Source organism: Hippichthys cyanospilos, chromosome 1 (assembly GCF_059441005.1).
Source record: "Hippichthys cyanospilos isolate Australia breed blue-spotted pipefish chromosome 1, RoL_Hcya_1.0, whole genome shotgun sequence".
NCBI lineage: Eukaryota > Metazoa > Chordata > Actinopteri > Syngnathiformes > Syngnathidae > Hippichthys > Hippichthys cyanospilos.
Window position 1 is genome coordinate 28,024,860 of NC_142369.1, and position 26,633 is coordinate 28,051,492.

The following is a 26,633-nucleotide window of genomic DNA, read 5'->3' on the forward strand; positions in this document are numbered from 1 at the left end:
TACTGTAATACAGTAATACTGTAACTTGCAAAATACCGATTATACGTACCTCAGTTAAAATTATTTGATGAGACATTGATCAAAACTTAATTTGTTCACTTGTACACAAATAGTGAACGATGAAACTGCGCATCACTTGAAAGACACCGCATCTTTACCCACACGCGCTCACACTAACTAGCATACGCAGGCGCCCACGTACACTATACGAACGTAAACCCGCCTCTCGACGCACATTAAGTTACGACCCCCTCCTCTTCCTCCATCACGTACAAACACACCCACGCACGCTCTGTTCCACATTCGACAGGACTAGAAGGATCGTCTCGAGGTGAGGCTGAGATGTAAAGCATCCGTAGCAGGAGATCGACGCATGGAGGCTCTCGGCAGGTGCGGCGGGCTGCAGCACACACCGCCTCCTCCTTCTCCTTTTCCCTCTCTTTCTCCTCATCCCCTCATCTGATCAACTCCATGGGAATACCGGTAAGACTCGATCTCCACTCGCCAAGTCCCGTTTTTTGCGAACTTAGCCTGTAGCAAGCCCCCGTTTACGCTCTCCCGGTTCGAGCCCGAAGATGGTCTGCTTAATTTCCTGCGCAAATGATGTCATTCGGACCGCGTCGGACGCATCGGGCCCATTCTGCAGCACCAAAATGAATACTACACATGAAACAGACGACTAAACATCGAGCCTCAGTTTATAAGCTTCAAGGAATGGCTAACCTAGTTCCAAATATAGCGATAGGATTGCGAAGTATTGCATTTGGTAGCCCAAATATCCCCAAAATTGAATAATTGCGACCGAGCGCACTACAAAAAACATACTACAACATCAAGGCCTAGCTAATTTGAAAACACGATTGTGTTGCATGAATTAATTATTTGTTGATTCTGTGTCCATTTTGTTAGAGATTTGAGCCCTTGTTTGGTGAATGGTGCTGTGTGCTGTCACTATGGAGACAGGATGTGGCATGCGATTTTAAAACTTGAGGGGTGAGAAGGAAGAAAGAGTGAAAGAAAGGGGGTTGCACATCTATTGAGGAGCTGCATTTGACCGTGAATAGAAAATAACTTTGCATTTAGTAAGTTTAGACACATAGGCCATTAACTACTATGGAGAAAAACCTAAATAATAATTGCAAATCTTAAGTGGGAGGTTGCCAGGGGTGTTTTTTTCCTATTAATTATTTTTGATAGGTTACATAGTTATAGTGCTGATATTAGCCTATGCTTATGTGTCAAGACTGCAGAGTCATCACGGACAATTCAAGTCAAAAGTGGTTGTATTGGACAAGTTACAAAGCTTGATTAAATTGCACATCAGTCTACCCGGTCCCATTTTATTATACTTACAAATTAGTACAGGACAAGTAGTTACTACAATTACATTCTTATGAACATGCTCAGATGCTTTTGACAAACAGGCTCATGAAAATATTTGTGTGGCTTTATAGGCTTGGCTGTTGAGTTTGGTTGAGTGCAAGCAAACAATATTTAGATGTACTGGCGAGAAATGGCAGGGACGTGGCTGGTCAGTTCTCTCTCTCACAATGAACAGATGGCTGCTCAGGGTTAGTTCCTGGGTGAGGGCCAACAAGAAACATTATGTATGTGTTTCATGGAAAAAAAGGTTGTTTTAAAATACCAAAGAAATAGGCTTAATCAAATATTTGCATTGGTTCGACTTCAGATTGATTGTGTTTTTCTTTATTTCTAAAAAATAAAATGAAAAAAAAAAGGATTTGCGCTATTTGTTCAAACAACATATTGCACGAACAAACAGCTGCTCAAATGTAAGGATCATTTGTTTACAGCTGAAATTCTTTCAGATATGTTCAAATTGGTAGAAAAAACCCAATTCTGATAACAGTTAACTTTGATTAACCTTTCCAGCTTGTACCTACATTTCAGAAATGTTTATAAGTGTTGGAAATGTGTTTAGCCATGGCATTGCATTACCCACATGCTTCATCACGAATCGGATTACCCCTACTCTGAAAGGTAGCAACCAGCGGGAGAAGTGTGAAGCAAGGCAGTTTCAATTGTAAAAACAAAGCACCAATGAATAAATATATAAATAAAGACCTCGTCAACAGTAATTTGCAACAACTTTGATGTTCAATGTCGTCAGGATTAATCGACGAATCTCGGCAGCGCGACTGCTAACTAGCAAACACCACGTTCCCGTTTTCTTTTCAAAAACAGTTCAGCCTTGGCTGAGGTCTGTGCTCATTCCTAGTGTCGTACAAGTAATCCGGTTCAGGCATAAACCATTTGCACAATAATCTGTATTTATGAGTTAGTGTTTTACAGTGACTCGATCGCCGGGCAATGGAGTACTTGACCTAACATATGTTTTCCTTCCTTAGGTTGTGTTGAAATGTCACACTGAATGGAGGGCTTTGTGGTTGCATTAAGATGACCCGGACACATCCCCCTGACATTCTGACATCGACTCTATATCAGGACATTCCTTTATATCCAACTGCCGAAGACGTCATTTCTGCTCACTCTTCTTTGCAATGTGATATGAAGATGATTGACAAAGCAGAAATCATCAACAAAAGACACTGCCGCAGCTTTGATTTTCTTGAATCACTGGACGACCCACAGTCTGTGTCCACCCCAATGGAGTATCCTTTGAAGCACCCAGAACAGCAGACCATACACAAAGATCTTACGTGGAATGGACTAGATCAACCAGGATATCTTCGCTTCTCATCTCCAGACTTGTTTAACTCCAGGCAAGTTCAACAACAGGCCAATCAAGACAAAAGCAGCCACCTTACATGGTCGGATTCTGTAACTAGAAAAAGATCTCGAAGCGCTCCGCGAATGAAATCTACGCTCACTCCCGTTCCCATCTCTGTGTCCCCTTTGGAGACGAACCAAGCCAAGGATGCCCCAGACTCTCTTTTGAGGTCCTCTGAAACTCAAAGAGAAGCACATTCCTCCAATAGGGCTTTTTTGAATGAGGTTCACCCAATTAAATTACAACCTCATTCTCCTCTCTACGTTTCCGATTGTTTTGATGAGGGTAAATCAGAAAAAACAACCTCAACGCCTCATGTCAGGTGCCGCGTGGACATTAAACCAGATGCTGCTGTCCTCCAACACACATCTCGGCACGTCCCTAATATACGTTCTGAGCGACTCGCGTGGCAAAGGTTCTCACAGGCTAGTAGCAGTCGAGGTTTTGTTGTACCACGACAAATTTCTTCACCTACACCAACTCCAAGTGAATGCTACAATGATTTTAGACAAGGCTATCACTACACTGCTAGCATGTCTCCTGTCTCTTACCACCATTTAGACATGTACCGAATGCCGCCACAACCAACCATGTATCTGAATCAGGAACAAAGAGCTTACTCGAACCCAAACATCCCAACCAAATTTTTCTATACAGAAGACCCAGTTCGTTATCCACTTCATCCCTATTCGAGGGCATACTTTCAGGATGACAGGTCCAGTTTAACCAGCCGTGGAAGTACTATGACGAGTCAGTATGATCCAAGGAATCGATGGGTACATACGCTTCCCCTCAGGTCATATTGCACAGATAATTTTACAAACCAAGAGCCATCACACTACCCTATGAGTGAGACAGGGTCCTGCTTTTCTCAAACTCCCTCAAGCGCTTACTTTGGAGATGACCCCCATTTCAATCCATATCACCAAAGTTGCTCCAACTTATATTATAACAAGCCATTTAACTCTCGTGAGGAGCGATACTTTCCATCGAGGCAATACCATACAGAGGGTCGCAGGCGCCCTCGTATGTCGCAGGCTTTTTCAGATGACTGGTATCGCTCAAGTATATCCGGTTATTCCAACCAGTCATCTCAGCTCACCCCACCCAGAGTAAGAACGGACACTAGTATGCCCCCATGGTATCCCACCTGTGGCATGGAGACAAGTGGACTTAGGACAGAGGCCAAAAACCACTCCCGATCTTGGGACAATATTCTTTACCCCCGACATGACAGAGAGCAATCGGTGCTTCGTGGAAGAAGCTATGAGAACCTATTTCACCAAACAAGGCACGGAGCATCTCCCAATGTCTCCTCTCAACCTGTTATCCTGAACCTTTCCAGTTCACCTAAGCGTTATGCTGCCTTGTCGCTCTCTGAGACATCGCTAGAGCGGGGTCCAAGCAATCCGTGGAAAACTAGCAAGAGTGGCCACTGGTTTGTGACTCCTGAGATCACCATAACTGACAATGACATATGTGCAGGAAACCGTGAGCGGCGTGGTGTTCATGCTGTCAACTGGAATACTCTGGACAGTGAAAAGAAATGTGTTCCAAGAGCGACTGATGTCAAGAAGTCATTCAGCGCAGCGGAATCGACCAAAGAAAGGAGACGGAACAACGTCTCTCTTCAGCAGAGTCTGGAGCAACTTGATGAGTTGTTAGCCGATTTAGTGGTTGATTACAAACCACCAAGCAGCAGGAAGCCTAGCGGGGACTTTCTGGATCAGCTTAAACAACTGATTACCGAAGACGATAAAAAGGTCAGGGGATCTTCTGAGCTTGAAAATCTTGAATGTCTAAACACACAGATCCCATCTTCTAAATCCAGTCCAGACACGATCAAAGATCTTGATAGTGGGTGTGACGCTTTCCAAAGAAGTGCAGAAGAATGTTCCCCAGACCACAGCGTGGAGGAAGATGAAACCATGGTGTGCGCTAACAACAAGTGTAAACGTTCTGAGAATATGTTCAATGCATGCTTGTACTTCAAATCATGTCATAGCTGTTACACTTTTTACTGCTCACGCAACTGTCGGAGGGATGACTGGGAGTCCCACAAAGAAACGTGTCTATATGGCCGTGTCAGCAGTGTGTGTCGGCACACCATCAAGTTCTGCAGAGAAAATTCTGAGATTCACAAAGCCTTCTCCCGTGTTGCTAAAGCCGGTTACCTCTCCAGAGGCAGAGGTGTCCTCTTTTTGGGTTTTGCCAATCCGGAGACCGCTGATAACTTCCTGCAAGTTGGGCTCGAGAGCCTTGTCATGTCGCCCACATACCTGTCTCTCAGAGAGCTGGATGGCTTTAAGGACAACTTAGGTGAATATTGTAAGGAATTGCAGCAGGCGGGTAATGAATATGACCCCAGTGAATGTTTCCTCTTGAATGTATCCGTAGCCGTTGGCGAACTAGTGCCTAACAGACCCTCGCCAAGGGTCCAAACGCCAACGGTTCGAAAATATGCAAAGGTTTCCTTGGCCTCTTCAAGCCCAGAAAAAAAGCTACTGAGGAAGGATAGTGAAATGGAAACCCTCATTCTTACTCCTCCCCCAGGAACGCCGGCCATTGATCAGGATGGAGAGGAGGGAAGGAAAGCCAGGGAGGTGTGCTTTGTCAACATTCAGCGTGAGCTCAGAATCAGAGGGGTCTTCCTTCGACACGAGTACCCCAAAATCTATAACCAGCTGTGCGAATTTGTGGAGAGCAACAAAAGGTTCACCCCAACAACTATTTACCCAATAGATAGGAGAACAGGGAAACAGTTCATGTGCATGATCATGGCTGCATCAGAGCCGAGAACGTTAGACTGGGTGGACACCCCTCATCTCCTAGATGATATTATTTAGGACAGCACCGGAAAGAAATAACAATGATGTCACTTATACCAAATGTAAATATTATAAATACGTTAAATTTGGAAAATTGGAACATTGACATGCAATCATTTGCATACGGTCACTCTCCTTCTCTGTTCCACTGACCTTTAGCACACTGACTTAAACCCACAATATGATACGCACACGCACACAAACAACCGCATCCATTTACTCCTGCTTTGATTTTCTTGCTCACAGAGAACTTTATTAACTGCATGCAAATTGGGCACAACACAACAGTCCATGTGTTTGAACGTGTATGAATTATTCCGTTTCTGCTCTTCAATGTACAAAGCACACAACATTTATAGTGTTCTATATGCATATCTTCTTGCCTCTACAGAATAGGCACAGATAAGTCCCACAAAATAGTTCCCTCCTCCAAAGAAATGGATCTGAAATTTCTATTATAACCTGTCATTGTAATATTAAAACTGGTGACTAGTATTGAGAGTATTCATTTAGTAAATTGTAGGCGTGTGGCTATTTTTATATCAGTATTTTAGTTCATGTTATAGAAAAGTGATTACAATCAAGACAGCATTTTACTTTTCCATGTATGTATTTCGGATCAAATGTGCTTGGGTAAACTGCTTTGTTTGAAAGTGGCCTTCATTTGGGAAATATGTATTTTAAATAAAGCAACGTATCATTTCTAAATCTTCTGACTTAATAGGTTGCAAGCCCTTTAAGTCTTAACATTTATTTTGCTAAAAGCATGTTATTTTTAGAGTCAGGTATAATCTAAATATTGCTTATAATTCAATTTAAAACAACATTTAAACTATAACATTTGTTATTCAGAGTGAGTTACCTTATTGACTCTAAGATCATTTTAACAATACAAACTAATAGTGCAGTATGATTTAAGACAATATGCAATACAAAAGCAAAAATAAACAATATAGTAAACTAATGATCATTGCTGATATGGACTTATTCTTTTGAAGACTTATTTTCGTTCAACAATAAACGAAAGAATGTTCCTAAATAAAATCTGAAATACTAAATAGATATAATATGCCTGCTTCCGTTGGTATTGCTGACTCAGATAAGATTGCTCTTTTACTGGATTATATCTTTGTGCAAGATTTAAAATTTATATTTTGTGATGTTTATAACCTATATATAGATATATAATAAATGGAATTGAACAAAGGAATCCGTTTGCTTGCATTTATTTTACATACACACATTTGAGTTCTTTATTGATTATGTTGATTCTTTTAGTGTGTTTCTCTGTTATTTCTTCCAAAGTGGAACACAGGATAAGGGAAAAAAAGGTCCTAAACTCTTGTTTTTAATGTTACGTACATGATTGTTAAGAATTTTTCAAACGAAGCCACATCAGTATGCAACGCTATACATACCCACTGCATTAATATTCTTTACTAATGTAAGTGTAGTCTGTCCTAGATCTACAAACACACATGAACGCATTTTTTTATTACTGTATTTTAGAACGCTTGCTCAAGCAGCGACGGCTCACATGTGTTGGTAAAACGTAATGATGCGCATTACTAATGGGCGAGGTTTGAGTGATTTCTTTTATTACACTGTCACCAAGTGGACAATTCTTGTATGACAACATGATAGCCCGTGTGCTGCAATAACTAAAGGGCTTGCGTTTTAATAAATTGAAAAAAATAATGTAACGCATATGAAGATAAATATATATAGAAAACAAACCGTAATGAGTCAATTTAAGATAATTTTACCAAACATATTTCTTAAATAATAACAACAATGCAATCAATTCAACAACACAATAGTTTTTACTGTTGATTGATTGACTGATTTATTGAACATATACTATACACATATTTTATCGAAACACAATCTAAAGAAATACAATATAAATACAATACAAATTAGCTACATAAGTACAGTTATGTTATAATAAATAACAACAGCAACAACCGCAACAACAACAACAACAACAACAACAACAATAATAATAATAATAATAATAATAATAATAATAATAATAATAATAATAATAATAATAATAATAGATAATCATGTGATCCAGTAAGATAATATGAAGATCAAGCATAAAGGTATTGTACAGTTAATCAGTTTTACATTTTTCGATATCTTTGTGGCATTGCATTTGTTAACATCTTTTTAAACATAGTAAATTCACACTTAAGAGATTCACACTTTTTAAATTTGTTCCATTGTTGAACACCTTTCAACACATTTGCTTTATGTTGGTTCTTGTCTTTGCTTTTATAAATACACCTTCACCTCTTAAAACAACTCTTCCTAATTTTGAACAGTTTGTGGACACCGTGGCAAGACTGATTGTTTACTCTGTACACGAACTAAAAAGAACTGTAAAAGAACTATTTTACAGTTCTTTTTCCATGGTGTTCAAATGCTGTTCAAGATTTTCTCCGGAGCAATATAAAGTTCTGTCGTCTGCAACTAATACCATATTTAGAATTTTTGAGACACAGCAGACATCATTAATAAACAAAATAAATAATTTAGGACCAAAAAGGAGCCATGGGAGACTCCGTGAGTAATCGCCAGTTCTCTCGATTTACATTATTTAACTGGACGTAATGAGTCCTATCATCTAAATAACTTCTTAACTATTTAAGTGCCAAACCTCTTATTCCATATTTATTTATTTTTTTGTATCAATATACTGTATTGTGATCTACAATATCAAAAGTCTTTTTTAATCTATGACAATACAACATACAATTCGTTTTTTATATATACTAGTTGCAATATTTTCAAGTAACTTCCATAGACGTATTCTTTTTTTTTTTCTCTAAATCCATATTGATTGTCACTTGACAAATCATGTTTTACAATGAAAATATCAAGCCTATGAAAGAAAGAGTCTCTAGAATTTTTGAAAATCGATAATAGATCTGGAATTTGTGAACATGTTTTTCTCTCTTATAAATGGAATACATTTTGCTATTTTAATTTTTGATGGAACAATGCCTGTTTTAAAGGACAAGTTGCAAATAAATGTAAGAGGTATCACTATTTCATTTATAATATTTTTTTTACTAATGCCACATCAATGTTAAAACAGGATTAATGGAATCCAATTAATGGATTCGGATTAATGGAAAAAGACTGTTACTATGCATGATATTGATGAAATCCAATGTTTTTTTTTGTGGTGATTTGAATTTAGTAAATCTACAATTAGATCTCCGCAGAAAATTCTGATTTTTTTTTGACTAACAAACACATTAGCTCGGTTTTCATTAGAGTTACCAAGGCAAGATGCAGGTGTTCTATATATCCAAATTACAATTACATTATTTGATTTTTAATATGTATTTCAATTGTTAAACATTACATTATGTTTGGAATTGATTATGCCAGACTTTCAATTCTGTTACTCCTTAAAGTTTTGTCAACATAAAGCGCAAAACCGCCTCACCTCTTGTTCCTTTTGTTCATTGTGAAACCTTTATATCGAAGTGTATAATTGAGAGGGTGTTGTCCATTTTTATATTTTCATTTAACTGTTCTTCAGTGTAACAATCACAGCCAAACTTTAAGTTATTTACATAGGAATTGTTATCTGGGTCAGTTTGTCGTCAGGATCGAAAGTTTTGTGTTCACCATTTTCAAAATGTATTAAGTTGATGACCTCAATGTGTGAATTTGCCATTTTCTCTAATTGTGTCATTTCTGTGTGTTGTGTAGCAGTGGTTTATACATACTGTTGATATTTTTTGGGATTAGACCTGTTATTTCTTTTTAGGTTTGTTAGTACGGAGTTGGATTACAAGCTTGTCATATTGCATGTAGACAATTACTCCACAGCAACGTACTACTTTCATTTTTGGAATAAGTTCTCTTCATTTTCGGACGTTCTCAGTAAAGTATTTGTGACCTTGAGAAGCTTAGATTTTTGTCACACCCTTGTTTTGTCTTTATATTCAAATTTTACAACAACTTGCCTGGGTCTGCTCCTCCCAGGTTGTAGTTTACCGGTGCGGTGTGCACATTCCAACTCTGTCTTGTCCTGTATTTGAAGTTTTTCGTTGAGGGTAAAAATGATTTTTTCTTCTGTGTGTGTCCATGTTTTGCTGATTATTTCTTCTACTCCAACTATGACCAGATTATTTCTCTTGGAATGTCCTAAATGGTCCTTTTTGTCTGTGGAAATCAGCAGAGTGTCGTATATGTTATGCATTTTTGTTTGCCTAAGTTTGGAATTGGCTTGTATCTGTTTAGCGAGACCTGAGTTATTGTTATCAACTTGCTTTTGTGTGAAAAGTACGGAGACTGTCTTCGACTTCTTGCAGTTCCTTAGTTAAGTTATCAAATCGTGTATTGAGTCCAGAATCATTTTAACAAAAGCTTTAAAGAACTCTTGCTGTTAGAATTTAGAAGTGTTGTGAACAGATCTCTTTGTTGCTATAGTAGCGCATTTACCTGTGTAGATGTTAAGTAATTTTACTCTGGTTTGAGTTCTTGCTTTTGTTTAGGTGGCATGATTTGGTGGAGACGGGATGTAATTGGAAAACAGGGAAGTGTGTAACCAGCCGATGAGTCAAAAATGTGTCTTCCAGGAGCAAGTAGGCCAATCCAGTGGCGACGTGAAAAACACTTCTGTAACAGTTGATTGTTGAAACTTGAAGTGAAATTTGCGCAAAGCGTTACAACACTTTTTTCATGATCCATCCCTCCATTTTTTACATAGAGCTGCTTATCTTCACAAGGGCCACAGGCTTGCTGGTGCCGATCCCAGCTGACTTCGGGTAGTAGGCGGGGGACACCCCGAACTGGTTGCCAGGCAATTTCAGAGCACACAGAGACGAACAACAATTCACGCAGCCAATCACACCCGGGGACAATTTAGTACAGTATATCCAATACACCTGCCATACGTGTTTTTGTTGTGTGGGAGGAAGTCGGAGTGCCTGAAGAGAACCCATGCAGGCTCGGGGAGAACATGCAAACCCCACACAGGAAGGCCGGAGCGAGGTGTGACGCGGACGAGCTAACCACCGCTCCAGACAACCGCCCTAATTTTTTCATGGTAACTATTTTATATGTCATAGAATAAATACATTCACATACTTTATAATCATTACTTTTAAAGGACACATTAAGCAGCAGTATTGAACATTTATCGATTTGATTAATTGACATAATTATTTAGTGAGAAAAATGACTTAGGAAAGTAATTCTATAGAGGTAAATACATGTTTTCCCTTAGATCGCCGGACCCTGGTTTTAGCAGGGATTGCGCATGCGTGCTGCGGGCTTCTCCTCGTGATGACAGCAAATGACAGTCCAGTTCGCTCCTGCAGCACCCAGTGAGAGACGGCCAAGCGCGGACAAACAATTTCTCGAGCCTTACAAACCTAATGATCCGCCGTGTTTGTTAGTATTGTAATACAACAACACACACCAGTTCAGTTTGGTGAGTTTCCCGATTTACGTTGCATCTTTATTTGAGCTTGTATTGGTCACTGTTTAGCTTGCAACCTAAGCTAAGCTAATGTAGCCTACCGCTGAGGTTAGCTCATCGTTAGCTTTCCGCACTTGACTAGCTGAGGTTAGCAGCCTAACTTGGTGAGCGTTGGCAGGCTAATATATGTTGTATGAGGGCGCTTCTTCCAAATCGGTGTCAACGCGGGACCATCTTAAGCGGCGACACTGTTACTATATTTTGTTTTCTGTCGAAGTACCCCTAAGCTGGTCTGTGAATAACCTAATGTAAGATGATTGCTTTACATGGTGTAATGTTCAACTATGCTTTGACACTATTCATTTTATGTTTCCTTGCTCGGCTTTCAAGCTGTTCCACTACAGCGCTTTTACGCAGTAAATTCATTCTACGCACAACTGATTTAAACATTTTTTGTCTTAAACCTGCCAAAATCATCTGCTCCCGTTAATCACTTGGACACACCATGTAAGACTGAATGAAATTGGCGTTTTACAGTATTCTGTCTAATCCATTTACATTTTCCTAAAACTACCCCCCTCCCCCCCGAAAAAAAAACATCACGAGTGCTTTACCAAAACACCCACCCAACATTTCATTGACATTGCACACATTTGGCCAACGCAGGGGCAGAAGTGATTAATTGAATTAAACCATACATTTGTCGTGTAGAACTGTTTCACTGTGAAAGAAATCCCTATAAAGTATTTAGACTTTTATCACTCAGGAGAAATAATTACCGTAATCCTTTTGAAATTTTATTGTAGTGTAAATGTGAAGATACCTTGTCAGTCAATTTCTTTTTTTTTTAAAATGATTATTTAATTATTATTGAGTTTATTATTTAAATTCCTGGTATAGTGGTTTAGAGTGTACATAGACATAGAGGGTGTATACTATGTATGTATATTATGTGTACATGTTATGCTAGTGTATAATAAATACAAACCTTAATAATGAGTAGCTTCTTTTCTGCACTCAGATTATGTTTTGAAATGTATTTTGGGAATACATTATTAAACCACCTGCAATTGACGGGCAATCAGTTCAGGGTGTCCCCCGCTTACTGGTCAAAGATGGCTGGGATATGCACAAGCAAGCCAGCGACCCGACTGCGGCTGTGAAAAATGGATGGGTGGATGGATTATTAAACCAGCTCAGTGGCCTATGATAGAGTGTAGGCCCCGAGAACGGTAGATCGGGGCTTCAAGCTTCAGCCGGGTCATGTTAAAGGAAAAAAACACTTATCGTTAAGGTTTGGAATTGGGGGGCTTAGATCAAATGATTCCCAAATGAGCAACGCAGTAATGCTGGTCAAATGTGGAGAGCAAATTTTCCCACACATCAATGGATGTGACATTCAGTAGTACTGTACTATAACTCGGCGTGTAGTAATAATCAAAACATCTGTTGATTTCTTTCTTCCCGCTCCCAAGATTGATTGATTGTTCTTGTCGCCTGACAGTGTACGCTAAGTGCATGTAAACATATTATCTTGCTCCAGGTAGAGTACCTCTCCAGTCACATCAGATTGTGATACAGTTTAGTAAAACATTACAGGTGTTGTTTGGAACAGTATCAACCATTGTCAGACTTGCATAGTGCCTCAGCAGGATTTCAACACTTTGCATTAATTCTAAACAAGGCAAATGTTTTGAAATTGTCCCGTTTCATCTGTCCAGCCGTTCTTCCTTCCTTGTTCATCTTTGTTGAAAGGAGCCTGTTACACCTGACCTGAATTAGTTTGAAAGATGGAATACACAGTGTTATTATTAGTCAATCGCGACCAAACATTCATGTGCAGCTCTATTATTTTGCTGCACTTTACATAATTTCACAGTACAATATTTGCCACTTGTTTGAAATGGGGATAAAATAGCTCTGTCATCCTTTCGTTACAGAACAAGAAAGATCTGTGGTCCATTTTTTTTTTGCAACCGTGACTACATGGTGCACATCACTCAGCAACTCACAAACCACGCATCATCCCTGCTGAAATTGCTTTGCCTCACCCCATCTGCTACCATTTTGCTGCTTCATGAGATGCAGCAGGTTGTGATTGTACTCCTCTTTGTATAATGTGCTACAATTCTCATACAATTTGCTTATACTGTTGAAGGAATCGCTTTATGATTCTCCACTGACCTCTTAAGAATCACTCGTATTTTTCTTAATGCTTTTAAGGCAAAGTCTTATCAAAAAGCTTTGTTACAATATGCTCTACATGCCCCCCCCCCCCCCCCCCCCCCCCAACACACACACACACACACACACACACACACATTTTAATAAAAGTATTTTGAGTTTGCGGAATATACTCTAAATCAAGTAGAAGAATTGGTGAATCTCTTTCCCTTTTTTGAATCCATTTTAGCGTGCGGCCATTTTGCCATTGTTGACACAAAACTAAATAACAGAATATCAGCCAACTCAGCTTGCAAATATCACATGATGAAACTCAGAAAACATGAGCTGTGATTGGGTTTTACCTGAGCCTATTGCAAAAGTGATGTTATTTTCAGTCAACAAGTGGCAAAATGGCTCTCCACCAAGACGAATCAAACAATGATGGATTCATTTGCTTAATTTGTATTCCACTAACACAATATAAATCAAAATGCCATGTTTAGCCTATTGTAAAGAACATGTTTTACTTCTACTTTAATCGATCTACACAAAGCGGTACAGAAATGTTTGTTCAGCTCAGAAAGTGGAGTGGTTCAGTTTCCAGCCAGTCTTGAGATGAGCCAAGGATGCTACATACGGAATGTATTTGGTTTATCAGGAGTCTAAGGAATTATCAAAAGGGAAGTGGGAAGCTGATGTTTGAGTGTCGCCTTGGTTACTGTGTGCAGTTGTCTTATTTAGATGGTGCTGTGATGTTTGCATATTTTATTATTCTTAGAGCATTTGTCAAATAAAGTTCGCGCTTCTTCTATGTACTTTGCTACTTCAACCCGAACTATTGTCATGAAGCGCTTAGAACATGAGTTACTTGTGTATTTTCTGTTCTGCTTTATAGTTCCCCTAGCAGTTGGCATTGGAGCTTGCACATGAGGCCTTTTGAACAATTCCTGTTACTTAATACCACTTTGTTTTTCAGTTTCATCCGATTATAAGAGCAATGTGCTGCTACTTGTGTTCTGATGTGGAAGTTCATTATGACTATCCTACTTAAGTAGTTACCTGGCAGAACATTAAAACCATTAAGAATTGTACAGGATGTAAAGCAGGATACCCATATCCCAATTTTAAACATCTTAATCACTTTTTACTTCCAACACATGATGAGGAAAAAGAGCAGTCATCCAAAAACAGAAATAGCTAGGCTACTCATTCTTTTATCCGGTAAACTACATTATGGTTTAAAATTATATTCTTATTTTTGTGAATAACAGATAAGACATGTTATCAAAACACAAGTTACTCCTCTGTTTGTGCGTCGCGACTTAGGTTGCTGCCTTCTGAGCTCTGTGACCTCACACAAAGATCTGCAACCGTAAATACCAAACATATTTGCCATTTATGAATGTTGGCCCAGAATGTTTTCCAAGCAGATTGAGAAGGGGTCAAAAAAAAAGACTCACCACAGTTTACATCGCAGAATTATTTTTCAGAGACTTAAAGGGACAGTGTGTAAGATTTAGAGCGTTTTTCATTCAAAAGGAATACATTCAATGAATGTAGATGTCAAACACTTTCAAATGAATGTGTTCTTAATGACCAACAGTATGTTTTAAATATAATCATAGGTCTAGTTGTCGTTAAATGATATTACATAGAGGGTGGCCTTTATCCGGAGGCGGCCATGTTTGTTATAGCTACGGACAATTGTAAATGCAGTACCTGCAGCACCTCCTGCTGTCCGTAATGGAAAAAGGCTCTCAATCTTACACACTACACAGTGTCCCTTTAAGTGAATCAAAGAAATTTAAATGGGCAAAATGTATGAATTTGGTTGATTTTGGGATGTGTGTCACCCCACTTGAGTGTATAGGATTAAGGTTCTTAAGGGGTGAGTCATTTTAAGGTCATTGCATGTTTGTCCAGGTTCAGTGCAAGAGATATTTTTCCCCACCTTACAATGGTTAATTTCGGAAAATGACACATTTTAGCACTACGTTTAGTTTCTGTGTGACCTTTGTTTGTTAAATGTGCTTCTCCATCTTGGCAGATGGCTACACTTTTTGTTTAAGCTTACTTAGTCAACTTTAAAATGTCTTTCAGGAGTATGAGTCAACGTTTATATATGTGTGTATACAGTGTGTTTGTGTGTGTGTGTGTGTGTATGTATGTATATATATATATATATATGTATATATGTATATGTATATGTGTGTGTGTGTGTGTGTGTGTGTGAAATCAGTCATCTTCGTTCTTCTTCCAAAGGGATTCCATATATGGCTCTACATAATGCATTTAAATCTGCATAACCAATGTAATTTGTCAAGCACATCAATTCTAATGCTGTGGTTGTCTATTAGCTTGCGAGCAGTCTCTGCCTTGCAGCCATTCCATTTATGAGGTAGTTTCCAGCAGTCTTGTCTCATTCCAATCTCCAGAGCCCGAACTGTGTTTACTATGTTGCTAACCATCTGCAAAGAGACTATTGTGCAGAAGATTCCCTAAGTAATCATTCAATTTTCATGGTTTTTCTAGATTTTCGACTTGATTTGTTTGCCTTGGCTTTCTATAGCTTGGAAATGGAGCGTAATTAGCATATTCTTCTACTGTTTTGTGATTCAGATGCTTGTGTAAAATGTGCTTAGATTAGACCTTATGCAGACCTGATTGGCAGGTATTTTGCGTTTTATTTAAAATCTGTTTTAGTTGTGATGTCATAATTTTCTCATCGATCATTGACGTCACTGATCGGGCCTGCATATTCCATTTTACTCAAACGTTCTGTGATGCCATCATTGATAATTCCAGATAAAAACCATGTACTGTCAAAAATGTTTCGACAATGTTTTAAAATTATTTTTGTGGCAGAGTTATTAGGTTTGCCCCTTTTTGTATTTCCTACATCTTAGTTATCTGAGATCATTCTAAATCAATGTGCTTATGTAATATTTGTCAGAACACTGACCTATTTTTTAATTTGCCATTCCAGTACCTGATAAGTGACTATTTCGAACTAAGCAAGCTTCCACAACTTTCTTATGTCCAGTGGTTTCCATATGTGTGTGTGTGTGTGTGTGTGTGTGTGTGTGTGTGTGTGTTTTAATGCAAACCTAAACCTATGTTAACTAGAATTTCTGAAACGAACAAATTATACCGGTACTTTATACATTTTCCTCTGTGGGGAAACTTGTGGCCTACCCTGCATATTAAGCAACGACATATTTTATGTAGTAGGATATTAGCCTCCGTATATTTGAATAATCAGTAATAAAAGTCTGCAACTGTTCTTTGCTGAGGAAACTCCTGATGTTAGCATCACACTGACATTTCCATGGCTGACATTATGAGTCATTCAGTGTATCCATCGCTCTCATCCTTGAACTTGCTTCTATAGTAAAAACTTTGGTCTAGATGCATCTTGCCTCATTCTGGTGTGTTGCAAATATTTTTTCCCCATGCTTTACGTTCCTTATCATGGATGTTTTTGTCTTTGTTGTTTATTTTAAACGAGAAAATTAAAATAAATGCATGGACATTGAGAGCCGTGTTTTGTTTGTGGTCATTAAGAATCAACTTGTTTGTTGTAATTGTTTTTGAAATCGCTTTACTGATATCGTTACCTCTCTGTTCAGTTTCTGTGAGAGGCAGCGAAAATGGTGAAGCCAGACATTCACACTCTGGCCCACCACCTGAAGCAGGAGCGGCTTTATGTGGCATCCGAGAAGCAGCTGATCCAGAGACTCAACAGCGATGTCCTCAAGACAGCTGAGAGGCTATACCGGGCTGCCTGGATTGCCAAGCAACAGCGTATCAACCTTGATCGACTCATTCTCACCAGGTCAGATGACACTTAACAGGCTTCGCTAATTTGTACAAAAATGACAAACTAGTGATTGACGTTCAATGTGGTGCATTTTTTTAAGATAGAAGGAATGGTGGAAAATGACGTGGTCTTGTCTGTCTCTTGGCTTTAAGCGTGGAAGCCTTACCGGCGGAATGCTGCCAACGTGCCAAAATGCTGGAAGACACCCAGTTTGTTGATGGCTATAAGACTCTTGGCTTCCATGAGACCATCTACGGTGAATTCCTGGCCCGGTTGAGGGAGAACCCCAGACTGGTGGCATCGTGCCTCGTGGCAGGAGAACGGCTGAACCAGGAGCACATTCAGGGGGTCATTCACACCGTCTTCACCTCCCTTTACGGCAACTGTATCATGCAGGAAGATGAGAGCTACTTGTTACAGGTCTGGCCTGCATGCCCACTCGCATACTTACCAGCTTAGGCATAACACGAAACTGAAATTGAATTGTCTGCCTTCCCTCTTGACTTCTAGGTGTTGCGGTACCTCATAGAGTTTGAGCTGAAGGAGAGCGACAACCCACGGCGACTACTGCGACGAGGCACATGTGCCTTCAGCATCCTTTTCAAGCTTTTCTCTGAGGGCTTGTACTCAGCCAAACTCTTCCTTACTGCCACTCTACATGAACCCATTATGCAATTGTTGGTGGAAGATGAAGACCACCTGGAGACAGACCCAGGCAAAGTGACTGAGCGCCTGACTCCAGTCCAGCGGGAGCGCTTTGGAGAGAAGGGCTCTGAGGGCTACAAGCAAAGAGTACAGGCAGCTGTTGAGACCAATGAAGCCAAGTTAGTTGCTCTGGTCAACAAATTCATTGGCTATTTGAAGCAGAACACCTACTGCTTTCCCCATAGCCTGCGATGGATTGTTTCGCAGATGTACAAGACTTTGTCATGTGTGGAGGGTCTAGAGGTGGGGGAGGTGCGTACCATGTGTACAGACCTGCTGCTGACCTGCTTCATCTGTCCTGCTGTAGTTAACCCGGAACAGTATGGTATCATCTCAGATGCCCCTATTAATGAAGTGGCTCGCTTCAACTTGATGCAGGTATGTAGCATGGGAAGTATTATTTTTCACAAGACCACATATTGCATTTTTTTTGTTTTGTTTTTTAGGTTGGCCAGCTTTTACAACAACTTGCTATGGCTGATGATGATGCAGATCCCAGACGGAAAAGCTGTTTATCCAAATTTGATAAAGTAAGAACATTTGTATATACATTAATATTTTAACCAAACATTTATTTAAATAAAAATCATTTCTTTAAAGCATTCTTACAGAAAGTGTTCTTTACATATTTTCTCAGAGTTGTGTTGCTGCTTTTCTGGACGTCGTGATTGGGGGAAGAGCAGTTGAAACGCCACCTATGTCCTCAATGAACCTTCTCGAAGGCCTAAGCAGAACTGCAGTTTATGTAACGCATCATCAGCTGATAGCGCTGGTAAAACATTTTCTCGCTACAAGAAAATCTTAAACAATGTCATTCAACTGTAAGAGGGGCTTTTTGTTTTACGATTGAGTTTTATCCCTAAAATCGCAGCATAACCCAAGTTTGTACTCATCGCTGAACATTTGTACACAATAAGCTGGAACATCGGGCGTGAAGTTGACCGTTATCGAATGGCAAGTGTGAAACTGAAACACACATACGTACATTAGCTTATATGTGACATAAAACAACTCATATGTAATACGAGTGTTAGAATGCTGCTCAAAATCCAGTATATAAGTAAACATAACACATTTATGCCAAGGGGCCATAATAGGATTATAACTGTACACATTTTCTTTTAATTTAACATGTTTCTCAGAAGTAACTTGTCGTTTCTCATTAGAAAACTTATTTTGCTTAGAGAATTCCTGGGCAGCATTATTTGCAGTCTCATGCGCGAATAATGTTTCTTCTAATCTAGCCAGCTTCTGTTCATCTTTTTTTATGGTTTTTAATCACTGGACCGATTCTTAAAAGAAAACATTCTTACAAAATAACTTTTTTCCACAAAAATTTAAACATGCTTATCCTACACAGTAACTTTGAACAACACTTGTTGGACATAAAACAATTTAAAAAATAAAATAAAATAAGCACGACAGTGACCGAGCATGCTTCATTGTAATGTGTTGATGTATTCTGACACTGCGGTGCAAACTATTCCAATGCACATAGTTGTAATCTTGAAGCCTCATGCCTCTGTACCCTGCCTGGTAAACCAGACATCTCCTGTATTGGCTCAAATCTGCCATTCTGTCAGTAATTTACTGGGTGTGCCAGACTGAATTAGGAATCTGGAAACTGCTATCAATGAAATTCCTAATAAAGGAAAGAAAGAAAAAAGAGGTTTAACATTCATGGTTATTTCCTGCCCCCAGCAAAAACATGGCTGAAATAAATCACTCATTCCCTTTGACTGCGTTGCCTAATCTTAATAAGCCAAGGTCACACTTAGGCGTAAAATAACAGTTATATAACTACCTTTCTTCAAGACTGTGCGTTACAGAAAATGTTGTAGGGAAGTATCTCTCCAAAATTTGGGGAATTCTCAGAATTACTTTCAATGATCATTGTTATTAAGCATGATGAATGTTTTTATTGATTTACATTTTTGATTGTTTCTGTTGCTTGTTCAAAATGGAGAAAACCTCTCCAAATAATTTAATTTTCTTTTTGCATAGGTGGATTTTGTGCGCAGGGTAATGGCTGGAGACCACCTTAGAGAGGAGGAGCACATGGCTCTGGAAACTCTGTTGGCTAATGTGCCTCAATCGCAAACTGGGAAGAGCAGCAGTCTGGAACTTACCCCTTCCAACACCCCCCAGCTATCCCCTGCTAGCACTCCTGCTAATAAGAAGAACAGACTGCCCATAGGTACTGACCTCATCTACTTGATCCTCTGCTTTTATAATGAATTTATTAGTATGAATATGATGCAACCACTTATAAAGCTTTGATGTGCAGGTGTATGGGCCATTTTGCATTTGCGTGTTTAAATGTGAACTAGAGGAACAATTAGAATATTGTTTGCAATCAGGAACAATATAAACAAGCTGGGCAGTGATGGCCAGTTAGAGGCCCATGTTTTTATCGGAAGTTAATGAGCTCCTTCCCAGCTTGTTATAAAGATAATTAGCTTGGTCTGGATTGGGGCTCAATTACAGAAATGACAACCAATTAAATTACCAAATATAAATGAACTCAACTTTAATTGGAATGGGTGGAAAAGATGCCTCAACCACCTTCATTAGGATTTTCAAGACAAATGATTATAACGCAACGCCTTCTTAATTAGAAATGGACCACTTGCTTCTGAAATATGACTGCAGTACACAAAGTCTTAATATTTAAACTACTTCTGAATTGAAGTGTGAGCTATATTCTGTATTCTTTTTCCCACTCCCTACCTTGTCCTTCCTCCCCTCTTGTGCTTCCAACGAACGACCAGGACAACACTTAGCAGCTATAACATCTTGGGACCCTACAACTACCTCCCTGTCTGCTCATATTCCATTAGTAACCCCATTTGGTGGGTAACCTGCCAGTTGCATCAGCCTCAAAGGCACAATGTGTAAGATTTAGACCATTTTTCATCACGGACAGCAGGAGGTAATGCGTTTACCGTTGTCCGTAGCTAGATCAGACATGGCAGCCTCCGGAGGAGTGCCAGCCCCCATGTATTATGATTTAATGATAAATATGTTTAAAAGGTACTGTTTGTTGTTATTTGTTTGAAAGTTTTTGAAATTTAAAATCATTGAAGTTATTTCTTTTTAATTAAAAATGGTCTAAATCTTACACAATGTCCCTTTAAGTTATCCATCTTGTGTTCTTACCTAACTTTCTGTTGGAGTTTCCTTGCACGGCTTTTGTGCATGTGTCTTCACCCTGCTTGCTTTACATTGCAGAGCAACTTGCTCCATTAGGTAGGCCAATGTGTTTAATTGTTTCTTAGTGGGCTAAGTAATGATTCATATGTAAAATTTGTATTGTATGCAAGATGAAAAGTTTCAGTGGCAGATATTCAAAGTCATGGTTCTGAAAAGTCTTCCCTTGAATCACATACCAAACCTACAGTAGGGCTTCAAAGCACACTCAACACCAACATATCCCATTGAGCCAAATGTTAGACTTCTCGAAGGGAACTGCTAATACCCTTAAAAGGCAAGTTTCATTTCCAGCTCTAAAAGTTAAATCCCAAAACAATATGGTGGATTCTTTGAGGGTAAAGGCATTTTTTAAATATTTAAATTTACAACACAATTTCCCATAAAAAACAAAAAAACATTTAAATCTTATAAAAGTTGGTTTTAGACAAACTAATGTTACTAATTTATATTTGAAATATTTAACTGCTCTAAGTAGACATGATAGCAGTCTGACAATATGATAACTTATAACCTACCAGTATGATAAGCAAAAATATCAGTCAGCTCTAAAATATGATTTATATATTTGCATAAAATAATGCAAACATTTTTAACAATTAAAATAAATTGTTAAAAATGTTTCTTATTTAAACAAAACACACAATGCATAATTTGTTGCAATAACAAACATTTACCATGGTAATTGAATATAAAGATGTAAATAAAACCCTCAGTGAGCTCAACAATAAACTTTTTCACAAGTTTTTATTGAACACATCCATTTTAAACTAAAACATGCAAGTATGACTATTGTTGTACCAAGATTCCAGTACAGTTTTCTCCTTTGTTTGACAAATGCACACACGCAACCTTGCCAAATTAAAAACGATGTACATGTCCCGTAATCTGTATTTAGATGTTCACTTTTTTAAGTCTTATGACATTTACTGAAATCTCGTGAGGTATGCCGAGGTATCAAGTCACTTGACGCCATGCATGACAATAGTTTAAGATTCGTGGGCATATTTTCCCCTTATATTTTGCTGCGTTCTACTTCTGTTAAATATGAACTTTCAAAGTAATTAGACTGAAACAAAGAACTGGTGTTTATTCATGTCACTGTTTGAAGAAGCAGAAACTTTGACCTATCTGCCCATGATTGGTATGCTTTACTCCTCGTAGTCCCCTCATCTCAGAATTAAAATGTAATTGTTGTTAATTGTTTTTTTTTTTTTTTTTAACTTTAAGTTGTCTGTTCCCAGTTGGTTTAGTCTTCTTATTCAAATATGTTAAAAAAACATAACATTTTAAGACAACAGATTTACTCCATTATTTTGCTTATGCATCTTTTTATATAAAATCATTTACATAGGAGAAAACAGACATCAGTAGAAATCAGACAGTTTTATGCCATTTTTGGTTTAAGTTGTTGCTTTGTAATAAAGAGAGACTAAATAGAATCATTGCAGGAATAATAAACCAACACTGTACTAGTGCTTAATTCCTCGACCCAGATTTTATGCACGTTTTATTCGACGTTATGCTTTGGTATGTATGTGGAACCAAATTTATGCGCATGTGCTATCATTATCATGTCAGGTTACTCTTATCTCTTGATAAAGGCCCATGCATCCTTAAAATATTTTACCCCGGACAATGAGCATATTTTGTATAGATTTTTATATAGAACATACGTTTTTGAGGACTATTGTCATTCAAATACCTTGAAACTATTAATCACGAATGGCTGCACTACTACATTCAGCAAGTCAAAAACATGATATACTTTTTAAGATGCACTAACTCAGAAAATGAAGTGGACATTAAATATAAATGTATTACATTATTGGCTGACATTAATCTTAACATTTTCCAAAATGCTTAACAGCAGCTGCTCGGAGCCGCAGCCGTACCAACATAGCCCAGGAGGGGGAGACAGAGGCTGGCTCCCAAGAGTCGTTGCAAGAGCTCATGCCAGAAGAGGTTCTTGTGATATCGTTTGGAAATGGGCCTCAGACTGTCCCTGGAATGATGTCAGAAAATGAGGTAATGTGACTTGATTGAATGCATTTAACCGCAGTAGAAGTGATGTTGTTATAAAATAAAATGACATTTTTTTTCCACTCACTGAATGCAAGTATGGCTATCTTGTTCCGCATTTTATGATTTTAATGGGGGTCATCAATAATATATTTTTAAGAGTAGATCCTTTTTTGTAATCGATACTCTGCACTTTATCGCCCACCATAGGTTTTGAACTTGCAAATGACTGATGCTGCCCAAGGCGACAGCCATGCAGATGACACAAAGCTGCATGGTAAACCAGACAAAACACTGCGCTTCTCACTGTGCAGTGACAACTTGGAAGGCATCTCTGAGGGTTAGTTCTCTGTCTTAAGTGAAATAAAGCAGATGGAAGGCCCTGAGAGAGTGCCCATTTCTGCCAATATTTGTCAAAATCTACAATAATGTTTTTTATCTTAACGGGACCTGCATTAAATCATGTATAGATAATCTAACAAATGTCTCACATTATGCATCATAGCTCTCAATTTTGAAAGTGGACAGAAAAATGTAGCTGGTGCAACTTGGCCGTGTTTTTAAATACCCAAGGCACACTTCTCCACCAACTTTTGTAATCGTGGGCTTTTAGGTCTTAGGTCATTTTTACAGGTCAATAAATTAAAATAAAAACATCTTATTTGGTGAAAGTAATTTACAGTTGTTTTGTGTGATATTGGTGAGTGTAGAGTCAAGGAATCCCCCAAACACCACATCAAGTTATTCATTGTGCTGTATGTTCCTCAGGTCCATCTAATCGTTCCAATTCAGTGTCATCTCTTGACCTTGAGGGAGAGTCTGTTTCTGAACTGGGTGCTGGACCCTCAGGAAGCAACGGTGTGGAGGCTCTCCAGCTTTTGGAGCACGAACAAGGTGTGTGTGTTTTTTTAAGTTTTTAATTTCTGGACTACAGGAGTGTACAGGATTTAAACCGGCATCAGATACTTTTAGCCATTACAAAAAAGTATACATATACTGTATTTGCCACTTAGCCACTTTTCTCCACCTTACAGCATTTTATGTTTGCAAAGAAGGGTGCCACACAGATTTTTTTTAATAACGTTTAACTACCTCAAACATTGGTTAAAAACAATGCCGAACATGGCAAGTTACAGACTAGCACAACTATTGTGACAAATAGGAAATACAAAATGGTGGTATGTGTATGTAGCTGCATGTGCAACGTGAATAATACTTGGCGGATCTTGATCAGCCACCACTCAGGACAACTTGGACGATAAACTGCGCAAGTTTGAGATCAGAGACATGATGGGCCTAACAGAGGACCGGGACATCTCTGAGACGGTCAGCGAAACCTGGAGCACAGATGTGCTTGGTAGTGACTTTGATCCCAACATGGATGAAGATCGACTGCAGGAAATAGCAGGTATGGTGTGGGTTTGTTACTTATTGTCAAAGTTCTCTCTGCTTTTAGATCTTGTCCATTCTTTTTAGTATGGAGACCTTTTTGTTTCTAGGTTCAGGAAAATGTCATCACCTTGTGGCAAATTTGTGAAATAACACCATGATTCTATTACTGAACAGGGAAGGCTTCTTCAACACTCTTTGTACATCTGTGGGAGTTAAAAAATATAATTTCCTGTATCATATAGTTATTTAATAGTTGTCATAATCTAAGATGGCAAAATAAGATTACATAAATTACTTAAGGAAAGCCTGGTAAATCTATTCTCAGACTTAACAAGCAAATTTCCACCTGCAGTCTGGTCACGTAAACAAACACAGCAGTACCAAAGTGCTGATAAAAACATGCATTGTGAAATAGACAATGACAAGGGCCTAGCCTAGAGCCTTGCCTTCCAACTATTCATTTACATATCAACTAAACGCGAGCATAGTGGTTTTTGAAGAATCTGTGGCAGGTTTCTCCGGGTCTGGTCCTCCTGTCAGATCACGCACTCCCAGGCCTCACTCTTGGGCAGAGCAGGATAAGTATGTCTTATTCTACATCCCAGAAGAGACAACGCCAGGACAAAGCCATCAAAGTTTTTAGATGCATCAAATATGAGTCATTTTATAAATCACTTATTCAAAAAACATGTTTTTAATGTGTCTTACATCAAATAAGATAACTGTCTACAGTTTCTAAGAATTGAAGGACAGGTGTGAATGTCAGAGCCCCGTTTTTCATTGCAAATGTCAAAATCTACAGTGACGTTCTGCTTATTATCCGTATCAGTGGGGGTAGGTGGAATCCTTAGAAAAAAAAACATATATATATATATATATATATATATATATATATATATATATATATATATATATATATAATTTATTTTATTTTAAAGAGCACTTACATGTGGCGTGACCAATATTATCTGTTTGTTTAGATATAAAATTCACTAAACTGAGACAGTGGGAGGTTCTGTAATCTTGTTTATTAATGCACCAAACAATGCACATTTGGGGATAGAGCGAGCCCTGCAGTTCATTTATATCGTGTAGACTTTTTGAGATTGGGTTTTATCATGATTGCATACAGATGTTCTGTCACCAAGCAATACTGCAGCCAAATTATTTCATGTTTACAGTGTTTTAAAGGACAGATTTTTTCATTTGTATTCAGTTATCGATGAAAATTTAAAGCTTTATTCGTGTCAAGGACAGTGACACCTTTGACCAGTCCTTCAACAAGGACATGTTTTAGATTGCTTTAGATAGTGCTGATCTATTTTAACCGTGTGAAGCACTTTCTGAGCGCTATCTCTGAGAACTGTTATCTACTAAATAAATGTGTAGTTTTTTACATTACTTTAAAAAAACCTGAATGTCATGGGATAGAGTAACATTTTGGATGTAATTTCAGCGCTTCATTTAAGCTTTTGATTTTAATTTTGGTATTACATCACTGTTTACATTGTTGCAAAGTCCTAGAGATCTTGAATCTATCTTTCAATTGATTTAAATTTTCACTATTTCTTTGAATGGGATTCATATCTCCATCATACGCTGCCTCAACGGTTCTGTTACCAAGCTCTCTTATGCTCCGTCTTCCTCTCTCTCTGACATTCATTTGGTCCCTGCAGTCTTATTGACCTTGGTTCCTTCTCATTTGCATGCACCATTTTTCATTCTTCGGAATATGGCGTTGGGGGACTTTTCCGTCATTAAGTGAATTTACAGCGATTTCCTTATGTGTTTTCTCCAAGGGATTGGGTTATGAGATGCACATTAAATATCCATTAATACCTCATTATCCCACTGATAAGATTACCATGATAATGAGGCAGAAATTCTAATTGTTTCGCTTCTTGTTGTGCCATTCATTTAATCATCCACCTGAAAGACAAGCACTTTTGAACATTGTAAACATGGATAGCGGGATAGAATTCACCCATCACAACATACTGGTGGGTGAGCATGCTCATGGTGCATGCCTTTTTTTAAGTGAAAGCATGATGGACCTCGGCGAGCAGCTATCTCCGGGCGTCTTGGACCTAGAGCGCTGACTCCTAAACACCTGGTGGATATTTGTCACTCATCTGTGTGCTTCCGCCTTGTTAAGTTGTGCTCTCCCAAATGAAAGTGGGCAGTATGCTGGAGACTCATTTGTTCATGAAGAATGAGCTTGTAGTCAACGGCTCAAAGTTGAAACCTGGAAGGCCAAGCCAGGGAATATCTTCCTAATTACCTCAAACC

The 26,633-nt window shown here is 38.6% G+C and overlaps 2 protein-coding genes across 7 annotated transcripts in view; both read left to right on the plus strand.

Annotated features, from left to right (window-relative positions):
- Positions 1 to 215: 215 nt before the first annotated feature.
- On the plus strand, positions 216 to 6,790 carry unm_hu7912 (un-named hu7912). Its single transcript, XM_088432972.1, has 2 exons — positions 216 to 483; positions 2,370 to 6,790. The coding sequence occupies exon 2, from the start codon at positions 2,419 to 2,421 to the stop codon at positions 5,596 to 5,598; it is 3,180 nt and encodes a 1,059-aa protein (XP_088289098.1). The 5' UTR covers positions 216 to 483; positions 2,370 to 2,418; the 3' UTR covers positions 5,599 to 6,790.
- A 4,114-nt stretch (positions 6,791 to 10,904) lies between these two features.
- Positions 10,905 to 26,633, plus strand: part of gapvd1 (GTPase activating protein and VPS9 domains 1) — a 30,086-nt gene continuing 14,357 nt past the window's right edge. For 2 of the 6 annotated variants that reach the window (XM_088424712.1, XM_088424714.1), the window contains exons 1-12: positions 10,905 to 11,041; positions 16,825 to 17,030; positions 17,168 to 17,435; positions 17,526 to 18,098; positions 18,167 to 18,250; positions 18,358 to 18,492; positions 19,725 to 19,917; positions 20,492 to 20,572; positions 22,801 to 22,958; positions 23,163 to 23,292; positions 23,721 to 23,846; positions 24,187 to 24,360. In XM_088424712.1, the coding sequence (XP_088280838.1) occupies positions 16,846 to 17,030; positions 17,168 to 17,435; positions 17,526 to 18,098; positions 18,167 to 18,250; positions 18,358 to 18,492; positions 19,725 to 19,917; positions 20,492 to 20,572; positions 22,801 to 22,958; positions 23,163 to 23,292; positions 23,721 to 23,846; positions 24,187 to 24,360 (2,107 nt within the window). In that variant the 5' untranslated portion in view covers positions 10,905 to 11,041; positions 16,825 to 16,845. The remainder of the gene's footprint in view (positions 11,042 to 16,824; positions 17,031 to 17,167; positions 17,436 to 17,525; positions 18,099 to 18,166; positions 18,251 to 18,357; positions 18,493 to 19,724; positions 19,918 to 20,491; positions 20,573 to 22,800; positions 22,959 to 23,162; positions 23,293 to 23,720; positions 23,847 to 24,186; positions 24,361 to 26,633) is intronic. The other 4 variants (XM_088424713.1, XM_088424715.1, XM_088424716.1 and 1 more) reach the window with 3 other exon arrangements.